This window comes from Lissotriton vulgaris, chromosome 9, assembly GCF_964263255.1.
Source record: "Lissotriton vulgaris chromosome 9, aLisVul1.2, whole genome shotgun sequence".
Taxonomy (NCBI): domain Eukaryota; kingdom Metazoa; phylum Chordata; class Amphibia; order Caudata; family Salamandridae; genus Lissotriton; species Lissotriton vulgaris.
Genome location: NC_141697.1, coordinates 273,872,571 through 273,898,495, shown reverse-complemented (window position 1 = coordinate 273,898,495; position 25,925 = coordinate 273,872,571). Strand labels below are relative to the sequence as shown.

General features: G+C 46.8%; 1 protein-coding gene across 2 annotated transcripts in view; it reads left to right on the top strand.

Annotated features, from left to right (window-relative positions):
* Positions 1-25,925, top strand: part of TMED8 (transmembrane p24 trafficking protein family member 8) — an 81,906-nt gene that overhangs the window by 48,630 nt on the left and 7,351 nt on the right. For both annotated transcript variants that reach the window (XM_086937553.1, XM_086937554.1), the window contains exon 5: positions 852-1,154. In XM_086937553.1, coding sequence (XP_086793679.1) covers positions 852-1,154 — 303 coding nt within the window. The remainder of the gene's footprint in view (positions 1-851; positions 1,155-25,925) is intronic.

The window sequence follows — 25,925 nt, the reverse complement described above, 5'->3', positions numbered from 1 at the left end:
AATATTGGTGCAAGAATGAAGTCACGCCATGAGGGCGGATTGCTATTCAGCTGCAAGATGGTGGAGAAAAGCGGTTAGTTATGCAGCCCAGAATATTGGGTCATACATATGGATGGTTGGTGGAAATCTTTCCAGGCCCGGTGCCCCCTCTCTGCGGCCCTTGCAATTTGTTTCTGGACTAGACCTATGGTTATAGAGCACCGGGATGTTTTGTGATCACTGCTATTGGGCAGAGATTGAGGTGACAGGTATTTAATAGCCTCTAAGTCATCACATCCCCTTGGACCGGAGACTGGTCCATCTATGCCGACAGACTGAATTGGTCAGGAAGTGGGCAGGAAGTGATACCAGATTGACTCAGATGTTGGAGGAAGCCACTTTTGGAAAATTTCTGCCCACTCTGTTAACAGCCTGCCACAGGTTCACAGAGTTGTTCTTAAAGAAACCCGGCCAAATAAAGATTGTGACATTATTACATGGTGAGGTCTCACACCTACACCTCATAATAATCCACTTTCCTATACTTAGATTCCATGGAGAAGGTAGACCATAGGAGAGGCCATTCGTAGATTAATTTTATGAAAGCTTTATAGCAGGTCAGCTAGTCCATACACCACTCACAGATTTTATTGTGTAATCATAAGCCTTGCTGGGATACGATAAGAACCAAATTTAATAGGTAATTGGTATAGGACATATTTTAAAAGTGCTGTGCAAGCCAGGTTGTATATACTTGTTTGTTGTGTGCTATAGTCCCTTTGTAGAGTTCTGTTGTTGAAAATCGATTTGGCAGCCTATTAACAATCTGTAACTTTTTTTTTTTTTTTTACTATTTTCCTCTCATGTCGCAGCCCAACCTCCACCTCTGGCCCCTGCAACAACATGGACATCGCCCAAGATGAAGGAATTCAAGGAAAAGATGGGACAGGAGAAGTGCTCAAAGATGACTGTTAGGCGAGGAGAGGTTGTGACAATTCGCGTACCCACCCACCCAGATGGCAAACGCATCTGCTGGGAGTTTGCTACAGATGACTATGACATTGGCTTCGGCCTTTACTTCGACTGGGCCCCTGTCACTTCCACTGCCATTACTGTGCAGGTCAGCGAATCCAGTGATGAGGAAGATGAAGATGAGGAGGAGATTGAGGGAAACTGTGAGTGGACACGCTTTTATTTCTTTTTCATAGTTCTTTCGGGGTAGTTTGAAACATACAGCAGATTTGCTAATCATTAATTTAGAAAAAGTATGATGAAAAAAACATGCCAACCTTGATGATTAGGAGGACCCAAATACAAGTGTGACATTACTTTTTTTAATGAGAAGTCTTTGGTAAATTGTATTTTTCTGTGGAGGCACTACTGTCTTTGCTACAGTGTTGGTGCATATGGAAAGGCATCTTTTAAATTGTTTTCACAGGCACTGGGATCTTGAGTAAACATGTATTTCCAGGTAGGTAACTTGTCGACCCACATTAAACTTCCTCAGATGCTGAAGCCTCCAGATCTTATTTAGCATTTTATTGATCATTTGCCTCTTGTCCTGATTCCAAAAACTTTACTTGTTGAGTTTTTAGCAAACATTACGTAAGTTTGGTTTCACAAGGGACTAAAGCTACAAAGAAAGATGTGTATTCTACTTGTTTGATTTGCTTTGGTATTGTTGCAAGGCTTCCAAATGTGGCAATACAGAGCTATGTGGTGAAATGAGGTCTAGTGTTGAGACACGACCTTCTGTGAACTTTTTTTATTGTGTTTATTGAGTTTTCCAGTAAACAGACAACACAGTAATAACGGGACCACAAGCACAACAGAGAGGGGCCAATAATGCATCAATTTATTTTCGAAATAGTGTGAAGTGCTGCCCAAAATAAACAGGGAATAGGAGAGTAGGGAGGAAAGGAGTAGCCACCCACTCAATTAGTTGTAAGACTGAGGCAAGCAATAATGCCAGGTGCAGTATCGTCATCAATAGTAATCAAGAGGCTTTTTATAACATAGCGCATGTTAGGAGGGTCAGTATAGCGCAAGGCAAATGCACCTAATCAGATCTAAAGTACGCAAGACCCAATGAGGGGTCTGCAAAGAGGGGGCCAACCCTGGCCACACTATTACAGTCAAGGGTGGCCAAAGCACACATACAGGTGACCTAGGCCACATCAGTTGTGGTCGTCTGTGTCCCCTAGTACACCACAAAGGCGTACGAAATGTCCTTGGGGCTGTAGCGGATCGGCATCAAGTCCCAGTATGTTTCCATTAGCTTGAAAATATGTCACGTTTTGAAGCCATCTAGGAAATCTGGGGTGCTGGTGCCTGCCCGAGTGAACAGTCACCTTGCATTTAGCCAACAGCAGCAAAATCACAGTAAGGTTATGTACCTCCGGGTGAACTCTTTTACATAGCAAAAAAGTGCCAATCGAGGCGATCACACAGGGGCAACACTCATGGCCTGCTCCATAGCGTCAAAGAATTAGACCAGAATCTCAGAACTTCAGGGCAACCCCAAGCCAAATGCAGAAATCAGCAATAGACGCAGCTCGCATCCTCTTGCAGCCCCATCCCATGCAACTGCGCTGGAGTACGGCACAGACTGCAGAAAGTTACATTGGATTAAACACCGCCTGTAGTTTGGGGAGAGGGCCCTAGATTGTAATCAGCGGCACCACTACTGCTCCTCACTAATGTGGGCATCCAGGGCAGCCGACCACGCCTGACAGACCTTAGGCGTGCAAATTGGTGCAGTGGCCTGCATGCCAGCATAAAGGCGTATGATAAACCGGCACGGTGATGGGTTAGTAAGTAGCTCCTCTTGCACATGAAAGGTCAGTGTAACCCTGGAAAAGTATCATGTATGGCCCCTAGGGCTGCCCGTAGTTAGTAGTACAATGGGGCCTTTAAGAACGAGGGTGTAGCGTCCTGAAGCGCCTGCTGCGAAGTGACAAAGGTCCATTCTGGGCATGCATTACCAAAGGACATCAGTTGTACTCGACACAGGTGGCTGCAAATACCCGAGTCTGCCGTTAAAGCTATCGACACTGACTGAGCGAACAGAGCACCCACCAGCGCAACACCCCCCCCCGCCCTGATCGTGCACCACTGTATCAAACTGATTCTTTGACCACTTGTGAGGGAGATACCTGGCAGACTGCAACTGGCAAGGGGCGACGTGTTCAGGTGCCATGTGTGGTTGAAATTGCATGGGGTGCAGCCAAAAGTGGGTGAATTGTGCCTGTGCGCTATAGAAATAGAGGTCTATGTCCGGAGCACCAAGTCCACCCTGCTCGAAGGGCAGTATGAGTAATTCAACATATAGGAGGGGGAGTTAGAGGATAGTCAGCTAGGTTCGTCCTCCAGACTATAAATTAAACAAAAAGGTTTCTGTTTCCAGATACCAAAAGAACCAGCTCAAAGAAAAATAGTACAGTCAGCACACAATGGGGTTGACCGTGCGGTATATGTTAATGTGTGTAAAAAAGGAGAATTGCTCCTTTTTTAGGTGTCCCCTCACTCACCGGGGTTGCCCCACGGTGACATGCTTCATCATTGGGGCCATCCCAGTCCTCTACGGGCTGGGGCGTGCTACGACTTGCGGAGTTACGTAGGAGCACTTTTAAGGACTATGTGTGGTGCATGTGTTATTGTGGGGAGTGGACTATGTGTTGTAAGATTAAAAATACCTGCCCAGTAGGTTGTCAATAAACTTTATTCTGGCCTCTAGGTGGTAATATTAAAAACGGGGTGGGGAGATAGGCTATCCTAAACTCAATGTGTTCAGATATTCCTATCAACTCCTATCGTCGACATGTTTCGTGCATACCCCAAGCACTTCTTCAGGACTACACAGGGACCAGCCCTGTGTTCGCCACTCCTTAACTTTCCAATTAGGATTTTCCAGAATTAATTTCTAAATGCAGCAGACTATATTAAGTTCATGCATGCAATACCTACGTATTTTGTTTCCAGAAAACACGTGGTTCCTGTAAGATAAAAAACATCTTAAAGAGTCATGGGGTGAATACCCCCAAGAAATTCATCACACATAGTTGGCAAGTAGAAAATATGGTGATTTCCTGTGATCTAGAAAACGGACTTAATGACCGTGGTTGTATTCATGCACAAAACAGTGACTTATTTCGTGCATAATACCGTGATTCTAAAAACACACCACACTCAGTGACACGCCCAAACATTCATCAGTCACACTCAAACATACATACTTTTTCAAGAGACCTAACTGGGCCTCATGGAGTCGGAGGGGTATCGATATCCTAGCAACTCTAATGGAAGAGAAACGAGGTTTTGTAAGTAACCACAGGTCCGTTCTGGATGGCAATAGTGGCAACAACCTTGCTTGGGACCCAAACCGCCCCGTTCAAACTTACTTGTGCACCGGATACCGCCCGCATTCAGGCACCTACTTGTGACCCTCCGGTCCGGATGTTATCGGACTGGGGGACTCGGAGTTCTATATGAAGGAGTGCCCTTACGCTGATCGCGCTCCACGTGTGGACGCCTTTAGCGTGAACTAGAACGTAAACGCCTACCACCTCTAGACTTCGTGGCGGCCATCTTGAGGGTACAGATTACGTTATATATAACGAAAACGTTATAAAAGGTGCTATAAGTTCACAGAAAAACATACTGGATAATTTAGGGTGATATGCGAACTATGATACCTATTATCAGGCATTAATATGAATTGGTCATTTTTTATCATATCTTAAGTCTGCAAAGCGCTGGAAAACAGGGGTGTATAATCATACCCACAGCAACCGTTCCCATTTTGGGACAATACCCAAATGCAAGGCATGCCACAACAGCCTTTTTTAGGGAGAGGAAGAAGACCAGGCCGAGGAAAAACAAGAGGACAGCAAGTACAATGGGCACAACCTCTGGAAACCACCAGAACCCACACGAGGAGCCAAGGACCGGTAACAACACCGTCAACCAGCAACATCTAAGCCTAGTGGTGAACCTCTCTGACAAAGTTTTAACACCCATCCAAAATAAAGTTTTGGAAAAAGGCCTAGGTTTCGTCCCCACCACAAATTTGGATAAATTTAAACTGTACTGTGAATTGAAGGAATTCATTCGCAGTATAAAATTACAGGTTTATTTCAAAGATAAACCACAACCGATGGGAACTGTGAGTGACACGGGACTAAAGAAAAAGTCCTCGTTCACCCCCCCTACTAACAGTCTGCCAGTGGAACTACTGGCATTTGAAAAGGCCATCCTAAAGGATGTGACAGATTTAGATACAGGGTCCTTCAAGACATTTCACAACACCAGCAGAGTTGAGAAAGAGGCCATCCACGAACTAGCCAACGACACCAGTATTACAATTAAACCCGCCGATAAAGGTGGGGCAATTGTGATTCAGAACTCCACAGACTATGAGGAGGAATGCCTGAGACTATTAGCTGACCAAAGAAATTATGAGGTTCTTAGGGCAGACCCCACGGAACGCATAAGAATCGAGATTGCCGGAATGGTAGAAGAATGCCTGGTAAATGACTGGCTCACCAAAAAGGAATCGGAGTTTCTGGAGAATAAACATCCCAGGACTCCATATTTCTATACGATCCCAAAGATCCACAAAAGACTGGATAAACCTCCCGGGAGACCAATCGTTTCAGGGATCGGGTCTATACTAGAGCCACTTTCCAAGTTTGCAGATGCATTCTTGAGACCAATAGTACAGAGAACAGAGACCTATTTACAGGATACAAAATCAGTATTGTGCCTCATAAAAGACCTAGTTTTTGATCCCTCCACACAAATTCTAATCGGTCTCGACGTGGAGAGCCTATATACAAGCCTCCCCCACAGAGAGACACTACAAATTCTGGAGGATATCCTGTTTGAGAATGAATGGGACTATAAAACACCGAGACATGTGGTTCTGGAATGTTGCCGGCTGGCCCTTACTGAGAATTTCTTCCTGTTCCAACAAACAATATACAAACAAACCCATGGAACGAGCATGGGAAGCACATTCGCACCGAGTGTGGCGGGACTGTATGTGCATTGGCTGGAGAAAAAGAAAATCCTGAGTGCAAATAATCCCTATTCCAACAACATCCAGTTGTGGAGACGTTATATTGATGACGTTTTCCTCATTTGGAATGGAAGTGAGCAAGAGGCAAATACTTTTCTGGACTGGCTTAACCTACGAGATCCTTTCCTAAGGTTCACCTCTACCATGAGTCGTGAACAACTAGTCTTTCTGGATTTAAACATTAAGGCTGAAAGAGGCAAACTAACCACCACAACGCACTTTAAGCCTACATCAAGGAACTGCTTACTTAGCTTTGAGAGCTTTCATCCACGCCAGCTCCGGGAAAATCTGCCTTTTGGACAGTTTTTACGACTCAGGAGGAACTGTTCGGAAAAGAGTGATTATGAAGTACAAGCAAAAGAGCTTTGTGAGAAATTACAACAAAGACAGTATCCCAAAAGGATAGTTCAAAGAGCAAAGAAAAGAGCATCCAATAATAACAGGGAGGCATTGCTGGAAGCAAAACAAAATGAACCGCCAACAGAAACCTCTGAGAGAAGACCCATCTGCATCACTACCTACACGGTAGCCTCACAACAGGTAACAAAAATTGTAAAGAAACACTGGAAAACATTGAACAGTGGAGGTCTGAACATCACTCAACCTATGTTCAGTCACCGAAAAGGAAAGAACTTAAAAGACCTGATGGTACATACACGTCCAAGGAATGTGGAAGGTCCGATCAGAAGACTGCATCCGCTACCAGTAGGCCATCACCCATGTTCTAACTGTAGTGTATGCCACCTTACTGAAACTACAAAACAGGTGACATGTAACACAGGCCTTGTGTGGGACCTGAAGAATTTCTCAAACTGTAACACATCAGGGGTCGTATACATGATAACATGCATATGCAATCTGCATTACATAGGAATGACCACCAGAAAGGTCAACACGAGAATGGTGGAACATCGTAGCAATTTCAGATGTAAACACTCTAACACGAAGATGACCACACATTTTTTGGAAATGGCACACACTCCCAACGATTTACAGTGGGTAGTTCTAGAAACCCAACAGCCCCATGTTGACATGGAAAAGAAACTACTGGAAAAAGAACAACGTTGGGTGTTCAGACTCCGTACACATATTGTGGGACTCAACGACGATATCCCCTGGGGCCAGTTCACATGAAGAGTTCTGTTGTTAGGAGTGTCTACTCATAGAGAGTGAAACTCATTACACATTATACTGATTGAAACATCGAACTAACCCTTCGTAAAATACTAAGGATGTCATTACGATTCATCTCGTAAAATCCATTCATTTGTGTGTGATTTGTCATTAGTCTTTATAAGAAATAGGAAAAAAACCCCTGTGAGTGAGGTCAAGGGTAACCTAATCAACTCCTCGAACTCTAGCAATAAGTACCTAACAGAAAAGCGAGGAACAACCAACAGGTTTTAAACTGCATATATTGAAAAAAGCATACATAACGGATGATACTGATTATACACCCCTGTTTTCCAGCGCTTTGCAGACTTAAGATATGATAAAAAATGACCAATTCATATTAATGCCTGATAATAGGTATCATAGTTCGCATATCACCCTAAATTATCCAGTATGTTTTTCTGTGAACTTATAGCACCTTTTATAACGTTTTCGTTATATATAACGTAATCTGTACCCTCAAGATGGCCGCCACGAAGTCTAGAGGTGGTAGGCGTTTACGTTCTAGTTCACGCTAAAGGCGTCCACACGTGGAGCGCGATCAGCGTAAGGGCACTCCTTCATATAGAACTCCGAGTCCCCCAGTCCGATAACATCCGGACCGGAGGGACACAAGTAGGTGCCTGAATGCGGGCGGTATCCGGTGCACAAGTAAGTTTGAACGGGGCGGTTTGGGTCCCAAGCAAGGTTGTTGCCACTATTGCCATCCAGAACGGACCTGTGGTTACTTACAAAACCTCGTTTCTCTTCCATTAGAGTTGCTAGGATATCGATACCCCTCCGACTCCATGAGGCCCAGTTAGGTCTCTTGAAAAAGTATGTATGTTTGAGTGTGACTGATGAATGTTTGGGCGTGTCACTGAGTGTGGTGTGTTTTTAGAATCACGGTATTATGCACGAAATAAGTCACTGTTTTGTGCATGAATACAACCACGGTCATTAAGTCCGTTTTCTAGATCACAGGAAATCACCATATTTTCTACTTGCCAACTATGTGTGATGAATTTCTTGGGGGTATTCACCCCATGACTCTTTAAGATGTTTTTTATCTTACAGGAACCACGTGTTTTCTGGAAACAAAATACGTAGGTATTGCATGCATGAACTTAATATAGTCTGCTGCATTTAGAAATTAATTCTGGAAAATCCTAATTGGAAAGTTAAGGAGTGGCGAACACAGGGCTGGTCCCTGTGTAGTCCTGAAGAAGTGCTTGGGGTATGCACGAAACATGTCGACGATAGGAGTTGATAGGAACATCTGAACACATTGAGTTTAGGATAGCCTATCTCCCCACCCCGTTTTTAATATTACCACCTAGAGGCCAGAATAAAGTTTATTGACAACCTACTGGGCAGGTATTTTTAATCTTACAACACATAGTCCACTCCCCACAATAACACATGCACCACACATAGTCCTTAAAAGTGCTCCTACGTAACTCCGCAAGTCGTAGCACGCCCCAGCCCGTAGAGGACTGGGATGGCCCCAATGATGAAGCATGTCACCGTGGGGCAACCCCGGTGAGTGAGGGGACACCTAAAAAAGGAGCAATTCTCCTTTTTTACACACATTAACATATACCGCACGGTCAACCCCATTGTGTGCTGACTGTACTATTTTTCTTTGAGCTGGTTCTTTTGGTATCTGGAAACAGAAACCTTTTTGTTTAATTTACAGTATGAGTAATTCCCATGCTACCCTGGGTTGTTTGCCCGCCCATGCCAGCGTTGTAAGGTGGGACCGGAGATGTTTTCGGAAGTACGATGGCAGGGGTATGGTAGAATAATAAACATATACAGAAATTTGGGGAGGACCACCCTTTTGGCAAATCCTAATCAGCCAGTACGGGAGAGTGCAAGCCTCCTCCATACCGCCATGCAGTCCTCGAGCCAGGTCAATAGTCACCACAATTAGCCTGCCAGGCCGTACAGGTTACAACTGAGCCAGATCCCCATATATTTGAGATATTTGATCTGGTCTTGTTCAGATGGCAGGGGAACTCAAACCCAGTGGCTTGTGTAGTGGCAGTTAGAGGTAACACTACAGATTTCGACCAGTCGATGGTGATGCCCGTAAGGCCACCAAACCGATTAAGCTCCCGGAGGAGAGGATTAAGATTCTCCCGCGGGTCGCTGACGTACAATGTGATGCCATCCGCATACATCAATGCAAGAGGCCTCCTGGGGTAGAACTCAAGACCAAGGGGTAAGTGATGCAGCTTCAGCCGGGATGCTAGGGGCTCCATTGCTACTGCACAAAAGATGGGCAACAGGGGGCATCCCTGTCGAGTTCCACAGGATTTCATGATAGGAGGGGTAATCACACCATTTATCCGTAATCAAGCAACTGAATGGGTATACAGGAGCTTTATTGGCTGCAGAAACCTGTCACCAAAGACCAGATGGGCCAGTAGATGAAAGAGGTAGGGCTATTCAATCAATTTGAATGCCTTTGTGGCTTCTAAAAACACTGCAGCCTCACTGAGATTGGGGTCCATTGTACGGCGGAGGGCAAAACGGTGCACAACTTATGCATCGTGGAACAGCTGGGCACAAAGCCAGATTGATCGGGCCGGACGAAGTTCGGTAGGAGAAGGAGAAAGTGAAAAGCAATACATTTAGCCAGTATTATGCTGTCAATATTGATCACAGAGAATGGCCTGTAGGAATTTCAGGGTTCTCTTCCAGGGGATACTCATCAATAGTCATAAGCACTGAATATTCCCGCCCACGTGCGGGACCCCGGAGCAATAGCCAATAATATGCATATATCTACATATATATATATATATATACATATAATACATAAAAAACCCATATATATATATATATATATATATAGATAATATACATATACACATACATATGCAGCCTGAAATACACCATACTAGGCTAAAAAACACTGCCATTATTGCATGTAACACTTTTACATTTGCTAAATAAAGACATATATATTACATTATATGATAATGTGAAGAAGAAACACTGCCCTGGGTTTCTTTGAAACACACAACCTTTATTTTAAAAGGTAAAAACAGGCAGGATCATAGAGGCAGATTTAGCCTAGATAGGCTCCATAGTAACAACTGAAAAACTTGGAGCTGTGCCTTTAAGACCTCCATGAGCCTCCAGGCTGCCATCATGCACCACAGGTGACAGTTGGGTCAGTTCTTTTTTCCGGCTCCTTCTGTGAGGATCCTGGAGCATTGAGCTCGCCAGTTTGTGATATTTTATCACTTTATTCTGGTATTTCTCTAATTTTTTCGTCTTTACTCGACGTCTTTAGTCATTGTTTGACTAATTCAACAATTTTGTTCCTGGTTTTTGACTATTTTTCCAGTCATAATGCCGGCCTTGTTTGTTAAGTGTCCGGCCTGTGGTAAAAAAAATGGCCAAGTTAGACCCTCATTCGGTCTGTGTAGCTTGTTAACCATCTTCTCACAAGCCAGAACTCTGCTACCACTGCAGCAAGTTGTCTACCGAACTCTCAGGGAGAAGGAGAAGAGCAGGCTACAGTCCCTGTATGACAGAGGAGAAACTGTGAGTGGAAGAGAAGATGTTCATTCCAAGAGAGAGGCCTTCTTCTCAGCACAAAGAGCGCAAAGACAAAGGGGAGAAGAGAAAACATTGGTCCCCTACTGCGTCGAGGGACAGATCTTCTTCTAAGGTACCTCTGTGTTCAAAATCGGCATCGAAATCACCGTTGCGGCGACCGTCGACGTCGAGGCATCCTTCGCCGTTGAAGAAGATCACGCTGTCGAAGCAAGGTGAGAAGAGACATGCGCGTAGTCGGTCCAGGTCCGGCTCGCCTACGACTGCAAGAGAGCGGGACTCGACGTCGTCTCATCGACGTTGACGGTCACCACCGAGAGGCTCGGAACATAAGTCAAGGTCGCCGTCGAGAGGTGCCATGACGTCGACGTCGAACCGGCCAGCAGAGGTTGCGACGTCGAAGAGCCCAAGCCAGGTGGCGTCGAGGCACACAACGTCGAGAAATTCATCGCAGTCGGGGCGCATGACGTCGACGCCTAAGAGACCATCGCCGTCGAGGGAATTGCCGTCGAGGGAATTGCCGTCGAGGGAATTGCCGTCGAGGGAATTGCCGTCGAGGAAGTCGACGCTGATGAAGTCGACGCTGATGAAGTCGACGCCGAGGAAGTCGACGCCGTTGAGGAGATCGCCGTTGAGTAGATCGTCGTCGAGGAGGTCGTTGTCAGCGTCTCCGGCACCTAAGAAGGCTAGGACGGTGTCTAAAGACCGGTCTAAGGTTAATACTGTGTCTTCTAGGAGTTCCTCTTCCTCCCCTGAACTACAGATTGTGCAAATCTCTCTAGAGCCCTCGAGAGCACCTTCACCTATTCAGCCGGCAACTAATATCTCGCCACGCTGGCTGGGGGAGATTAGAGAGTGGAAGATAAGGAAAATTAATCTTCCAAGGTCTTATTCCAGGTCACCTGTGTCTGCAAGACCTGTTTCAAGATCAAGATCCCCTCAAAGACAGTTGGTGCACTCTCCGAGAAGACGTGAGCGTACTCCTCCGAGAAAGTCTCCATCAGTGAGGAGGTGGACTTCACCTTCTTCTAGATCGTCACGTCGCCACTCTTCGAGGAGGCGCAATACTAGATCCTCTACAAGATCTACAAATTCAAAAAGGGGCTATTCGCCAACCATGTCATCAACTCCTCCAAGTAGGATTTCACCGATTGATGATGTGATTACCTTTAATGAGGTTCTCTGTCGTGGAGCAGCTAAACTTAATATCGAAATGCCGGTCTCTACCACCAAGACAACTGTCATTTTCGAGACTTTGCACCAAAAACTAACGTCAAGGCCCTTACTTCCTCTGGTGCCAGGTCTGTTGGAGCCAGCGGAGCACAAGTTCTTAACTCCAGCACCATTGGGAGCGGTTCCTTCTCGGATCGCTAAGAAATATAAAGCACCGGACAATGATCCGTTCTCTCTGAGGGCTGAGCCAAAACCGGATTCTGTAATTGTCTCAGCAGCACGTAAGAATCAAACAGGAGCGGCGTCGTCTTCTGTGCCGCCGGATAAAGACAGTAAGGCTATGGACTCAGTAGGGAAGAGAATGTGTGCCACCTCTGCTTCCTACATGAAAGTCCCCAGCGCTTCAGCTTTGCTGGGTCGCTATGACCGTGCCCTATGGGACTCTGAAAAGCTTCCAAAAGAAGACAAACACGATTTTCTGGAGATATTACATGAAGGTGGGCTAGTAGCTAACCAGGTGATTAGTGCAGCCGCTGATGCTTCTGATTTATCTACGCATGGTTATGCACATGGACTCTGCGCCAGGCGCTCAGCTTGGTTGAGGCTCACGGGTCTTAAGCCTGAAGCACAACACCGAATTCTTAACCTGCCCTTTAACGGAAAATCACTCTTCGGATCTCATGCTGACGATGAGATGTCACGTATGAAAACAGAACTTGATACAGTGAGAGCTGTTGGTCTTGAGAAAAGGAAGGATTTTAAGAACAAATACCATTCGTACGACAGGAGACAGAACCAGCAGAGGGTTCAAACCCCTCAATGGTCGTCTCAGCAGAATCAGGGAAGATCTCAGTTCTCCCAGCGTCGTCCTGGTCGAGGAAGAGGTGGCATTTCCAGGCAGTCTGCACCTGGAAACAAGCAGCAGCAACAAAAACAGTGAGCGTTTGCTTCCCCTGGGCCGTTACCCACTCCAGTGGGGGGGGAAGTGTTTGTTTTTGCCTGGAAGAGTGGACAAACATCACAATAGACAAATGGGTTCTGAATATTGTCAAGAATGGATATACCATCAGATTCAAGTCCCCTCCGCCTTCCATTCCTCCTCAAAAGTTTGTGACCCATCGTATTCATCTTTTGAGACAAGAAGTGTCTGCCTTAATCTTAAAGAATGCCTTTGAGGAGGTCCCAAAGACACAGCGTCGGCAAGGCATTTACTCCCGATATTTTCTAGTTCCAAAGAAAGGTCCAAACAAGGATTCAGGCCCATACTAGATCTCAGGCGCCTCAACCAATTCATTTGGCGAGAAAAGTTCAGAAAGTTGGCGTTGCATCAAATAATTCCACTTCTGCATCAAGGGGACTGGATGTGCTCCATAGATCTTCAAGATGCTTATTTTCACATCCCCATCGCCCCAAAGCATCGGAAGTTTCTAAGGTTTTGCATCCAAGCAAGCCACTTCCAGTTCACAGTCCTGCCCTTCGGGCTAAAGTCAGCTCCTCGCACGTTTTCAAAGTGCATAGCAGTCGTAGCGGCTTTCCTGAGGAAGAAGCACATTTTCGTCTACCCCTACTTAGACGATTGGCTTCTAAAGAGTGCGTCTCCGATTCTGCTTCAGCAACATCTCACGTTCTGCATAAATCAGCTGCGGAGACTTGGCCTGCACGTAAACTTCAAGAAGTCTATCCTCAATCCAACGCAGAGGATACACTATCTGTGCGCACTTCTGGATTCAAAGGACGCAAAAGCGTATCCTTCGGAGGAGAGACTATCCTCTATTCTCCTCAATGTCAAACGCTACTGAAGACTCCTCGACCCACGGCCAGGCAGATCTCGTCTCTTCTAGAGTCCATGGCTTCATGCATTTTCCTCGTTCCAAACGCCAGGCTTCACATGAGACCTCTGCAACAGTCTCTGGAGGACCAGTGGTCCCAGTTTTCAAATCGTTGGGAGGACAAACTGTCACTACCCTGGTCAGTACAAATCTCCATCCGATGGTGGATGCAGCGGAGTCGTCTGGTAGTGGGAGTCCCTTTTCAGGAGGACATGCCCAGACAATCACTGGTGACCGATGCGTCCTTTCAGGGATGGGGCGCTCATCTGGGATCGCTTCAAATTCAAGGAGTGTGGTCAGAGAAAGAAATACTGTATCATATAAACATGTTGGAACTCAGAGCGGTCCACCTAGTTCTCAAGGCTTTCTTTCCCGCGATCAAGACATCCTCCCTGCTTGTTCAAACGGACAATACAACAACGATGTACTATCTGAACAAGCAGGGCGGAACGAGATCCAGGCCTCTGTCGCTCGAAGCGCAAGCGATTTGGAAGTGGCTTCTGGCTCTGGATATGAGCATATCGGCGGTCCATCTGCCAGGTGTCCTCAACATCCAAGCGGACGACCTAAGCAGACACTTCGCAGAAGCACACGACTGGGTCTTAAAAGAATTAATAAAAGATGTCTTCCAGGCCTGGGGGACACCAGAAATCGATATTTTTGCGGACGCCGAAAACGCAAAATGCCGCGTCTTCGCGTCCAGATACCCACATTGAGGGTCCAAGGGGAATGCTCTATGGATGGAGAGACATTACTCTACGCTTTTCCACCGATTCCACTCATTCCCTTGGTGATCAAGAAACTATACAAGTCCAAGACAGACATGATCCTGGTGGCCAATCCTGGTGGCTCCGGATTGGCCACGCCAATGGTGGTACCCGGATCTCCTGTATCTGTCCAAAGTACCGCACAGGAGGCTGCCTTGCTGTCCGGATCTGCTGACCAGAGAGAACGGCAGACTGTTCCATCCCAACCTGCCGTCCCTGAAGCTAGCAGTGTGGCTCCTGAGTTCGTCCAATATGGACATTTAGGCCTCTCGCAGGACTGTATGCACATTTTGAGAGAGGCGAGGAGAGCTTCTACAAGAAAGTCATATGCTTTCAAGTGGAAGCGCTTTTTCATGTGGTGTGTTGCTGAAGGTCATGACCCGATTTGAGGTCAAGAACAGGTACTGTTACCATACTTACTTTCTTTGGCGAAAGCAGGTTTACAGTATTCTTCTATAAAGGTCCATCTGGCAGCAATAACAGCATATCGAAATTCTCCCACTCAGGTTTCTTTCTTTCAAATGCCAGTGGTAAAAGATTTTCTGGAGGGTCTCAAGAAAGTTTACCCTCCGGTGAGGGCTCCCTCTCTGCCTTGGGAGTTGAATGTGGTTTTGTCCAAATTGATGGGTCCCCCATTCGAACCTAGTCATAAGGCGTCCCTTCAACATCTGTCGTGGAAGGTGGCCTTCTTAGTAGCTATCACTTCTGTGCGCAGGGTGAGCGAGATACAGGCTTTTTGTTCTACAGAACCTTATCTCGTTTTCCATGCGAATAGAGTGATGCTTCGCACTCATCCGAGATTCCTTCCTAAGGTGGTCTCGTATTTTCACATTAACCAGTCAGTTACACTACCTACGTTTTTTGCTAGTCCGAAAACTCCAGCTGAGAAAGCTCCACACTCTTTGGACCTAAAAAGAGTTCTGAAATTCTATCTTGACAAGACCAAGAATGTTCGAAAGTCTGATCATTTGTTTGTGAACTATGGCCCTTTGAATACAGGCTTGTCTGCATCTAAGAGGTCCATTTCTAGATGGATTGTGACATGCATTATGTTATCTTATCAGTTGGCACGGAAACAACTCCCGGGCAAGCCGAGAGCGCATTCCACTAGAGGAAAAGCTGCTACGATAGCAATGCTTAAAAATGTTCCTATTCATGAGATTTGAAAGGCAGCTACGTGGCGTTCGGTCCATACCTTTGCATACCATTACTGTCTTGATTCTGATACTCAGGCGGATGCTCAAGTTGGTCAGGCATCCCTGAGGAATTGTTTGGGTAATGTTTATTAGTATACTGTTTAGAGAGACTGGTATTCAGGGTATGGGATGGGCTTGCTACTCTATTCAGTGCTTATGACTATTGATGAGTATCCCCTGGAAGAGAAGGATAAGTTACTTACCTGTAATCCTAGTTCTCTTCCAGGGGTATACTCATCAAAGTCATAAGCAACCCACCCTCCTCCCCAGGCGAATACCAGGACTGTCTATTTTTTCCATGTTACCCATGCTGTGATTACACTATTATTCGCCGTCCAGAAAGAACTGACCTAACTGTCACCTGTGATGCATGATGGGAGCCTGGAGGCTCCTGGAGGTATTAAAGGCACGGCGCCAAGTTTTTCAGTTGTTACTATGCAGCCTATCTAGGCTAAATCTGCCTCTACGATCCTGCCTGTTTTTACCTTTGAAAATAAAGGTTGTGTGTTTCAAAGAAACCCAGGGCAGTGTTTCTTCTTTACATTATCAAATAATGTAATATATATGTCTTTATTTAGCAAATGTAAAAGTGTTACATGCAATAATGGCAGTGTTTTTTTTAGCCTAGTATGGTGTATTTCAGGCTGCATATGTATGTGTAAATGCATATTATTGGCTATTCCTCCGGGGTCCCGCACGTGGGCGGGACAATTCAGTGCTTATGACTTTAATGAGTATACCCCTGGAAGAGAACTAGGATTACAGGTAAGTAGCTTAGCCTAATGGATCTTTGTCAGGCTTCACAATGGTGACAAAAGAGCCTCTTCTAGAGAAGAAGGGAGCACACTTCATGCCAAGCACTTTGTCCCTAAACAGGCTCTGAATGGTCTGAGTGATTTCCTCCACAGTGAAGAGTTCAATAAGAACCTGGTGTGTCAGTCATCTAGCCAAAGCAACTGTATCGGATCCAGGTAGGGGGCCGAGTCATGAGAGGCCTAAGGCAGTGAAGAGGTGTACAGCGCATAGTAGAAAGAAGTTGCGATGCTTTGTGTGGTCTTTGTACCAACATGGGAGGTCTTACGATCATCTATGAGCTCCACAATATATTCACTGGTCGAAGGATTGAGGCTAGAGTCTTTTCCTCTTCCAATCTCCCTCCCCATAATGCGGAGCGCATGTTTCTTTTCCCAGAAAGTGAGTTTCCCGCAGCGCTGCGTCATAAAATGCTAAGAGCTTATCCCTAATCGACACCAGGGTGGCCATGCTGCAGGAGTAAAAAAATTGGAGTTCCAGGGCTCGGATCTCTGCCTCCAGTCGCATCAGCTCACCCCACAAAACCCGGAGCCCCCCCCTGCTTAGCAATGCATACCCCTCTTGATCGCCACATTAAATACCTCCCATAGATTGAATGGAGAGGAAGCCAACTGCGCAGTGTGCTCAAAGTAGTCTAGAATAGCCAGCCTCCAGGAGAATGCGCAGGAAATGTAGTCTTTAGGGGCAAGTTAGAGCAAATCAGAAGCATGGTTGAACAGCGTCCGCAGTAGGTGCACAATGTTGGTTGACCAAGGAACCACATCCTTAGTGGTCAGCCAATAGTCTATCCTTGTCCAGGTGTTGTGCGACGATGCAAGGCATGTGTCCTCTGTGCTGGATGGCTGTCAAGCCTGCCAAATATCTGTGATCATTATTGGTTATTAAAGTAAGCAGCTGTGCGGCTGCAGTGGGTGCGGACGCCGGGTATCACTTGACCTGTCTGTGCACGCGTCTAACACTGCGTTGAAGTCTCCATCCCAAAGCACTGTATCTGGGCCTATTGTCTCGGCCAGCCGTCAAACCTCAGCAAATAACATAGGGTTGGCTTCATTAGGTCTGTAAATTGAGATCCGGATCAAGTGGTGCCCCTGTTACGCTCCCACCAGTATAACATACCGGCCCTGCTTATCACACAGCACGTGGCGCATATGCCATAGAAGGCCCTTATGGAGCAAAACTACGACACCTTGCGTGTAATTTGGGTAGGGAGCCACATGCCGCTCAATGATCACCAGCCCGTGGTCGCAACTTGGTTGAGTCCGTGAGATGCAGTTCCTAAGACAAGCAAATGTAAATGTTATGTCTTTGCAGATAGGCTAGAACATGACATGCCTTGCGCCCATCATTCAGCCCCTGAACATTCCAGATAATACATTTAATCTTAGGCATCCAAAACTTTGGGAGGAATAAATTATACAGGTAGCCAAGCGGCTGCAGCTGGCATAAGAAGAAAATACCTAAAGCTGGGTGGTAGCCAAAGGGGGATTGAACAAAATGACAAATCAGTACCCCAAAACCCCCTGCCCACTTAGAACACCCAAAAAACACAGTTGATGGACTGAATGCAGAACAATGTCTTACATTCACCCCAGTACAAAGATCTGGGCCTAAATCCATCGTTTTTTTGCACTCCACACCACCCTAGGTCAGACAATGGCTATATGCAAATCAGCCTTGACCCTGTGCCTCATGGGACCAGTCCAGCCCGAACTACCAAGCCATGTCTTTCCCAGACCGGAATCAAGCATCCAAGGACCGGCTTCTGGCTATCAGCCTTCTTCAGCCTGGATAGCTTGACTCCAGTGATGTGGAGAGCCTGGGACTCACGTCTGAGCATACCCAGCCCACTCGGGATGAAAATTGCAAAAAACACAGTTGATGGACAGAATGCAGAACAATGTCTTACATTCACCCCAGTACAAAGATCTGGGGCTAAATCCATCGTTTTTTTGCACTCCACACCACCCTAGGTCAGAGAATGGCTATATGCAAATCAGCCTTGACCCTGTGCCTCATGGGAACAGTCCAGCCCGAACTACCAAGCCATGTCTTTCCCAGACCGGAATCAAGCATCCAAGAACCGGTTTCTGGTGATCAGCCTTCTTCAGCCTGGATAGCTTGACTCCAGTGATGTGGAGAGCCTGGGACTCACGTCTGAGCATACCCAGCCCACTCGGGGTGAAAATTGCAAAAAACACAGTTGATGGACAGAATGCAGAACAATGTCTTACATTCACCCCAGTACAAAGATCTGGGCCTAAATCCATTGTTTTTTTGCACTCCACACCACCCTAGGTCAGACAATGGCTATATGCAAATCAGCCTTGACCCTGTGCCTCATGGCAACAGTCCAGCCCGAACTACCAAGCCATGTCTTTCCCAGACCGGAATCAAGCATCCAAGGACCGGTTTCTGGCGATCAGCCTTCTTCAGCCTGGATAGCTTGACTCCAGTGATGTGGAGAGCCTGGGACTCACGTCTAAGCATACCCAGCCCACTCGGGGTGAAAATTGCAAAAAACACAGTTGATGGACAGAATGCAGAACAATGTCTTACATTCACCCCAGTACAAAGATCTGGGCCGAGCATCACATTTCCACTCTCCACAGCAAACACCTAAAACATAGAACAAAATCATGAAGGGAATAGTCCCTGAGGGCGTCCGGAGGTCCCAAAACACTTCAAGCTCAGAAGAAAATAGGTTGGGTGCGCAGGAAGTTAAATGCATAGGGTTAGCCAGGGTTCTGTAAGCAGTGTCTGCACTGCAGGGTCAGAACTGTGAGAATAGGTATACTATATGCGGTCAGTTAGCCCCTCTCCAGGTGGGGAAGCTAGGGGCACTCAACGCAGCTCCGACTAGGTCTGAGATCAGAGGGGGACCCAAATACTGATGAGGCTCAGTTACTTGTTATTACTGAGGTGGCCATGGCCCGATACCTCTGGGGAGGGAAGGGGCCCAGTGGTTTTAGGAGTGATCCCTTGTACAAATTTAGTGGCAGCCTTAAGATCAGTGAAGTGATAGGTCTTCCCCTGATGCAGTATGCTATGTTATTGGAGCTTTATAAAGCGCACGTTCACATGCAGGTCTCTTGGCACTGAGCTTAGAGCCACCACTAATGTTGCATCTAGCTAGATTGAGTGAAGAGCCAGGTTTTAGATTTTTTCCTGAAGCACATTTAGTCAGTAATAGGCACGGAGTTCCAGAGTTGAGGTCCCAACATGGAGAAGCGTGACCCGCCCATTCTTTAGGGCTTGAATCTGGGGGACTATCAGTAGGTTTATTTGTGCAGATCTGAGGTTCCGTTTTGGGAGGTATAGGTGGATCCTTGTAAAAAGGAATTTGGGGCCTCTGTTTCGAATAGCTCTAAAGATAATGAAACCCGATTCAAACATAGATTGCTGTGCTACTGGAAGCCAGTGAAGCTCCTTCATCAGCCGGTTTTTATGGCAGTGCATGGGTTGTTGGAAGGTGATTCTGGCTGCTTGATTTTGGATCAACCGAGGTTTATGGGTTTGATTAATGGGGAGACCTAGGTAAATGGCATTGGCTTAATCCATTGTAGACCGGATCATGGCCATGATGATTAACGTTCTGGCCTCCCTGGTGAAAAACTTCTGATTTTTCTAACATTTCTCAGTTAAACTATGCAGTATGCAGAGCTTGGCTGGATAAATCTGGTTTTCTGGACGCATGTTTCACTAGGAGAAATTTGCATCGGGCAGCGTGCACAGTCAGCATTAAGTCCACGAAAAAGGAAACCTTGTTCCCCTGATATTGGAGAGGGTAAGGATCTTTAGCCAGGCGCAGCGTAGTATCTCTTTCTCTGTAATTTAGCAGCCGGGCTATGTTTAGGCGCGCGGGTGCACCCGGAGGCAGTGAGCCCTCTCCACAATGAACATGGGGGAGATGTCATCACCAAAAAGGAATCAAATCATTGTCTCCACAAAAGTTTCCATGTGATCCATCGCCGTTGATTCTGGGATGCCCGGAATATGCAGAGTATTCCGGCGTGAAGTGTTTCAAGATTCTCATTCTTACTTTTGATGATCGCTAGGATCTTTTCCAGCTGTAGTAGGTGCTCCTCTGAAGAAGAGTGCGCATACTCCACATCTGATGTACGACGTTCGAGTTGTTCAATGGTCCCTCGTACCGGTCTACTTTTTCTGTGAAGCCATCCAATCTGTTGGCAAGGAGATAATTTTTTTTGTCAAAACTGTGTTTTTGTGACATTGTTTCACAAATAATTTATTATTATAGTAGAGGAGGCAACAAAGATCTCAGCATCATGCTGTAGATATTCAAAATACAAGTACAGTGTCTTACAGAAGCCAAATACAGTGTGTATAGTACAATACTTCAACCTCCACCTTGTCATAATGGCTCAAAGTGTAAGGCCTCCAATCCTCCCTCCCCTGTCCATCTTGCCCTATTTTGAATCAGGAAGCAAAAAAACAATTAAAACAAAGGAAAAATTAGAACAGAAATGTTAATATTGATAGAGCAGTGAATAGGCATATGACAGTAATCAAGTGTACTCCTAAGATGATAACCCTACCTAAGTGTACCTAGCATGATGGCGTGTCTAAAATCAAATGGCTATGTTACGTGAGAAACATGTTTAAGGAGTTAGGCCATCCGGAATATTTTGTAAAACCAAGTACGATGGAGAAGGTCCCAAGAAGTCTGATCAAAAAGTTGGCCTTGGACCACCTTGTTACATCTAGGTGGAACGTAGAAAAAGATAAACACACCATCATTAGATATCAGCAAATCACCTCCCATTATTATTATTATTATTATTATTATTATTATTATTGTATTTCTTATATAGCGCCAGAATCGACCCCCGAAGGGGTATCTCCGCGCTTCCCTTGGGAACCCGTCCTGGTTTTTCCCTGTGAGATAGCCCCTACAGGGCATCCCCCAAGGTGAAAGCCAGGCATCCCGCCGCGGGGGGGCTGTAGGAAGGGGGAGGCTCTAATTGGCGCAGTGCAACACTAGCGACAAGCAGGGACTCTCTCTTCCTCGTCAGGGCTGAGGGTTACCTTCCAGACAACCTCTGCTTACCCTCTAGGTAGTGTGGCTTAAGCAGTCGTAGGCTAATCCTTGGGGCACATAGGGTTAAACACTTGCAATATTACACCTTCACAACCAACCCACCACACAACGAGACCAGACTGTATTCTGTAAAAATATATATCTTTATATAGATTTTAAGCAGGCTTGTGAATACAGTCAACGTACTTTAAGGTATCGGTTTCAAGTCACTTAATTCAAGTTGCCACAGTTCTTTCTAGCAATAAGCGTTCTCTTAGGGCCCTCAGGCCGGTGTCAACAAAGTTCTTGTGGAGCCGGCGGCTTCCAGGGGATCTGTCCCACGTCGCGTTGCCTTCCCGGGGTCGCTGTTCGTTGCGGCTCTCAGCCGAGCAGTTCACGGGTCATCCGGGGCAGCGGTGTTCTGTGGCGGCAGGGTCCTCTCTTCGTCGTCCGCTCCGACCCTGGAGGCGGCGGCTGGGTGATGGCGGCAGGTGGCAGTACGGTCCCCAAGTGCAGGACGTACCCAGCCAAGTGCCGGTGCAGCTGTGCGCTCACAGCTGAGCTGTCGGGCAAGATACCGACCTAGTGGATTCTCACAGGGCAACTGTCCGTCTTTGCAAGTGGATTGGCTGCTCGTGGTGCAGTCAACTCGAGAGCTCGGACCGGACGGGTCCTCCTTCGCTTTGCTCTCGGGCTCCCGGTGCAGTTGCGGTCACGGTGTTCGGGCCAGCGGCGGCTGGTCCTTACTTTGCTCTCGCTGTTGCTTTGGGCCCCGGTCACGGTGGTCAGGTGGATGTCGTTGCCTTGGAGGAGATTCCTCCGTCGGTACTGCAGCGATAAGCAGCACACACAGTCGCTTTCTTCAGGGTGTAGCGCCCACTGGTCCTGGGGCGCTGGTCAGGGGGCAAGTTCAGTTTGCAAGCCCTTGGAGATCTTTTAGCAGAGTTTGGCACAAAGTAAAGCAAAAGTCTTCTCGCAGTCTTTCCTTCTTCCTCTCCTTCGGCAGCAAGGCACCAGACACAGGCAAGAGTCAGCACCCTTCCTTGTCTCTCACGGTCCTTCTCGTCGGGCAGAGTTCCTTCTGTAGCCCAAACAGGATCTAATTTTCAAGGAGCAGGGCTCCTTCTTTTATAGGCCATTTCTTTTGTTCTCGCAGGCCAGGGGGGCCTTTGCATAGCCACTCTCAGTCCTTGAGTACCCTGGTGGGTGTACTCCGGCTTCTGCTTTCAGTGTGAGGGGCAGGCGCATCAGACGCCCCACAGGAGGTGGAGCCAGTATTGTGCGGACAGGGGCTGCCAGAGTACCTTGTTGATGGGGGCTTCGTCCTTCCTGGGCCAGGTGCCGGCTGAGTCATCAGTCGCTCCCCAGGAGGGTGGAGCCAGCATTGTGGTGGCAGAGCACAGCTACAGTTCGAGTCAAGAGGCACTCCTACCTCCCACTAAGGTGTAATCTGCGCATTCACCACCTGTCATCCCCCCAGCCCTGTCACTCACACGTCCCAGACAGTCAGATACACATACCAGCAGAGGCGGGCTGAAATGGTTAGCCAAGCAAATGCTAACTTTCTAAAAGTAGCATTTGCAAACCCAGGATACTAAAATAAACTTTACTACAAGAAATATTTTATCATCCTGAGTTCAGGCATACTAAACACGACTCGCTACCATGCTCCTTGAGCCTGCTGGGATTATAGGGCGTAATAATTCCAGCAGCTCAGTCTGGCCTAATGGAGCAGGTAGCCTTCAATAGTGAAATACGGTTTTCGTTGTAAGTCACTACTAGGACATGCCACACACATCAGGGCTTGTCCTACCTTACACCTACAACGCACCCTGCCCGCAGGCCTACCATAGGGGTGACTAATATGTAGTCAAGGGAAGGTTCGGGGCTGGCAAGTGGGTGCACTTGCCCAGCTAGCGTGACAGTACGAGACCGCACGCGGGTTCTGCGGTCGCAGTTCCCAGACACATCTTTACGGCTGCTTCGGTGGGTGGCGCAACCAGCGCTGCAGGCCCACCAGCAGTATTGGCATCTACAAGCCCCGGCACTCTCTAGTGCACTTTACTAGGGACTAACAGTAAATCCAATGAACCAATCATGGATACCAATCGCATGTACAATTTACAGTAGGGAGAGCATATGCACTTTAGCACTGGTCAGCAGTGGTAAAGTGCCCAGAGTCATTAAACCAAACAAAATAGGTCAGAGAGAGTATTGGAGGAAGGCAAAAAGTTTAGGGATGACCCTGCCAACAGGCCCAGGTCCAACAGGGGCCGTTGTGGAGATTAAGCAAGCTTAATGCCCAGAGTTGCAGAGTGCGAACCCCATGATTAGGTCAGGCACCGAAGTGAGAATTATCGAGTCCGTGGACATTTGAGCTCAACACCCTGCCGCATCGGGAATCGAACTCTGGTCCCGTGTCTGACCTCTGCTTCAGGGTCTGCCTGCTCTAACCAGTGAGCCACACTTCTCCACCCTCCATGAAGGGTTACAAAAATATCTAATACTAGTGAATAGCCCTTATGCTTGTTCGCTGCTTACTCGGTTCAGGCTAGGCATTTTCCTCCGACTGGTCACATTCCCCCAATGTAATACCTGGTCCATGTCAAATCTTGTATGTCCCTGCGCTGATATTTCGTATCAATCTAATATTCATTGTGTCTTATTTTGTAAATTTTATCAGACACCCCGCAGGGCCTATCTATTACCCATTTTAAGGACATGGGGGATTCGAACTTGTAAGCTAGCTTTTTTCAAACTGCAACGACTGGAAGAAGATTGTTATTCGTGCACTGAACTGCTTTCTAAAACTTGTAGTAAAGTTCCGTAACTCAATGAATTGATCAAAAATCTTATTGAATACTTTTTTTGGGGTGATTTTAATTACCTTGATCTGGATATGTTTATTATATGTATTATCTGTTATAATTGTTTTTAACTTGTGCGCTTTCATGATTTGAATCACTAAATTGAATAAAGCAAGTTTTGATTTGATTTGATTACCTAGCATGTATGTGGGTGTGAAACCAAGAATCCCCTAGGGAAGAGCCAACCCCTTTACCTTATGGGAGAGAGCGAAGGACCCCGTCTTGGTCTCGAGTTAAACACTCCGCAAGGGATTTCAGACCACTGCTTGTTGTAGCTTCTGCAGGCCAGGACCACCGCCTCAGCATCTAGTGTCAGTATGACGCTTCTCCTCTGTCTATCTAGTGTCGGTACAGGTCTTCACATAATCGATGTGTTGCAAGGAGGATTATACAAATGAGCCTAGAACAATAACTGCGATTATGCAAAGTAGTTTTTTGCCCTAGGATGAGGATGACCATGACATTTTACACAGAATATGTTCATGCAGTTATGTACGCCATGTGCAGAGACTTTTCTAAGAATCCTTGTGCATAATCGATGAGGCCAGTTTCTAAGAAACTGATCGACAAATAATAAGCACATTATTAGATCAAAAGTCAGTGCTAGAACTGTTATGCTAAGCAAGGTAGGACAAATGTAGATAAAAGGTTGTGTAGCTACCTAGGCCTAGATCGGGGTGCATAACACTCAGTTCCTGAGTCCTCCATGTTAGGGACAGGCATCACAGGAGCAATAGATGATTTGCCAAGGGTACTCTTACAATATTTACAGGTGGAGTTGGCTCTAGGCGGCGGTCATCTCTCCAGTCGAGGAGTATCACCTCGAGCCCTCTTCTGTGGGTTTGAGTCCCCGCGGTTCCATGGTGAAGTCAGGCGGGTTGTGCTGTCGGGCACCTGGGCCACTCCAAAGTTCCCAGCGCTCGTTCCCCTCCCCCATCGGGGAACCACACAGGCCACCTCAGAGCCCTCCCCAACGTTGATACAGCAAGGTGAGGGAGATCTGGCAGTAAGGCAGCAGTAGAGCAGCTGCACGGGTCGGCACTCACTGGGTCCTCGACCGGCTACTTGTGGTTCCCCGAAAACTCTGCTTTCTTCCACCGGTGTTTTGCAGTATTGAGGATGAACTCTGTTGTGCAGTAGGTGGGCCGGTGGTTCCCATCAGTCCGTAATCTCTGTGGACTCCCATTATACAGCTTCAGACGTCATCTTGCCTCCTACTTTCAGGCGCAACTCTACCCAAAATCTTCATCTGTTATAACCATTGGGCCATCTCTGGCTCCCCTCGACCCAGTCTGTACCCTTTTGTGGTGGTCTAAGTTGAGTCAGGTCGATACACCACCTTTAGCCTTAATTTTGCTGAGAACGGTAGCGGATCATGTCCCCTCGCCATCATGGCTGGCCATGCTACCAAGGAGATCGATTTTCAAAGCAATGGCATTTAGGCTGTGTTTGAGGTCCA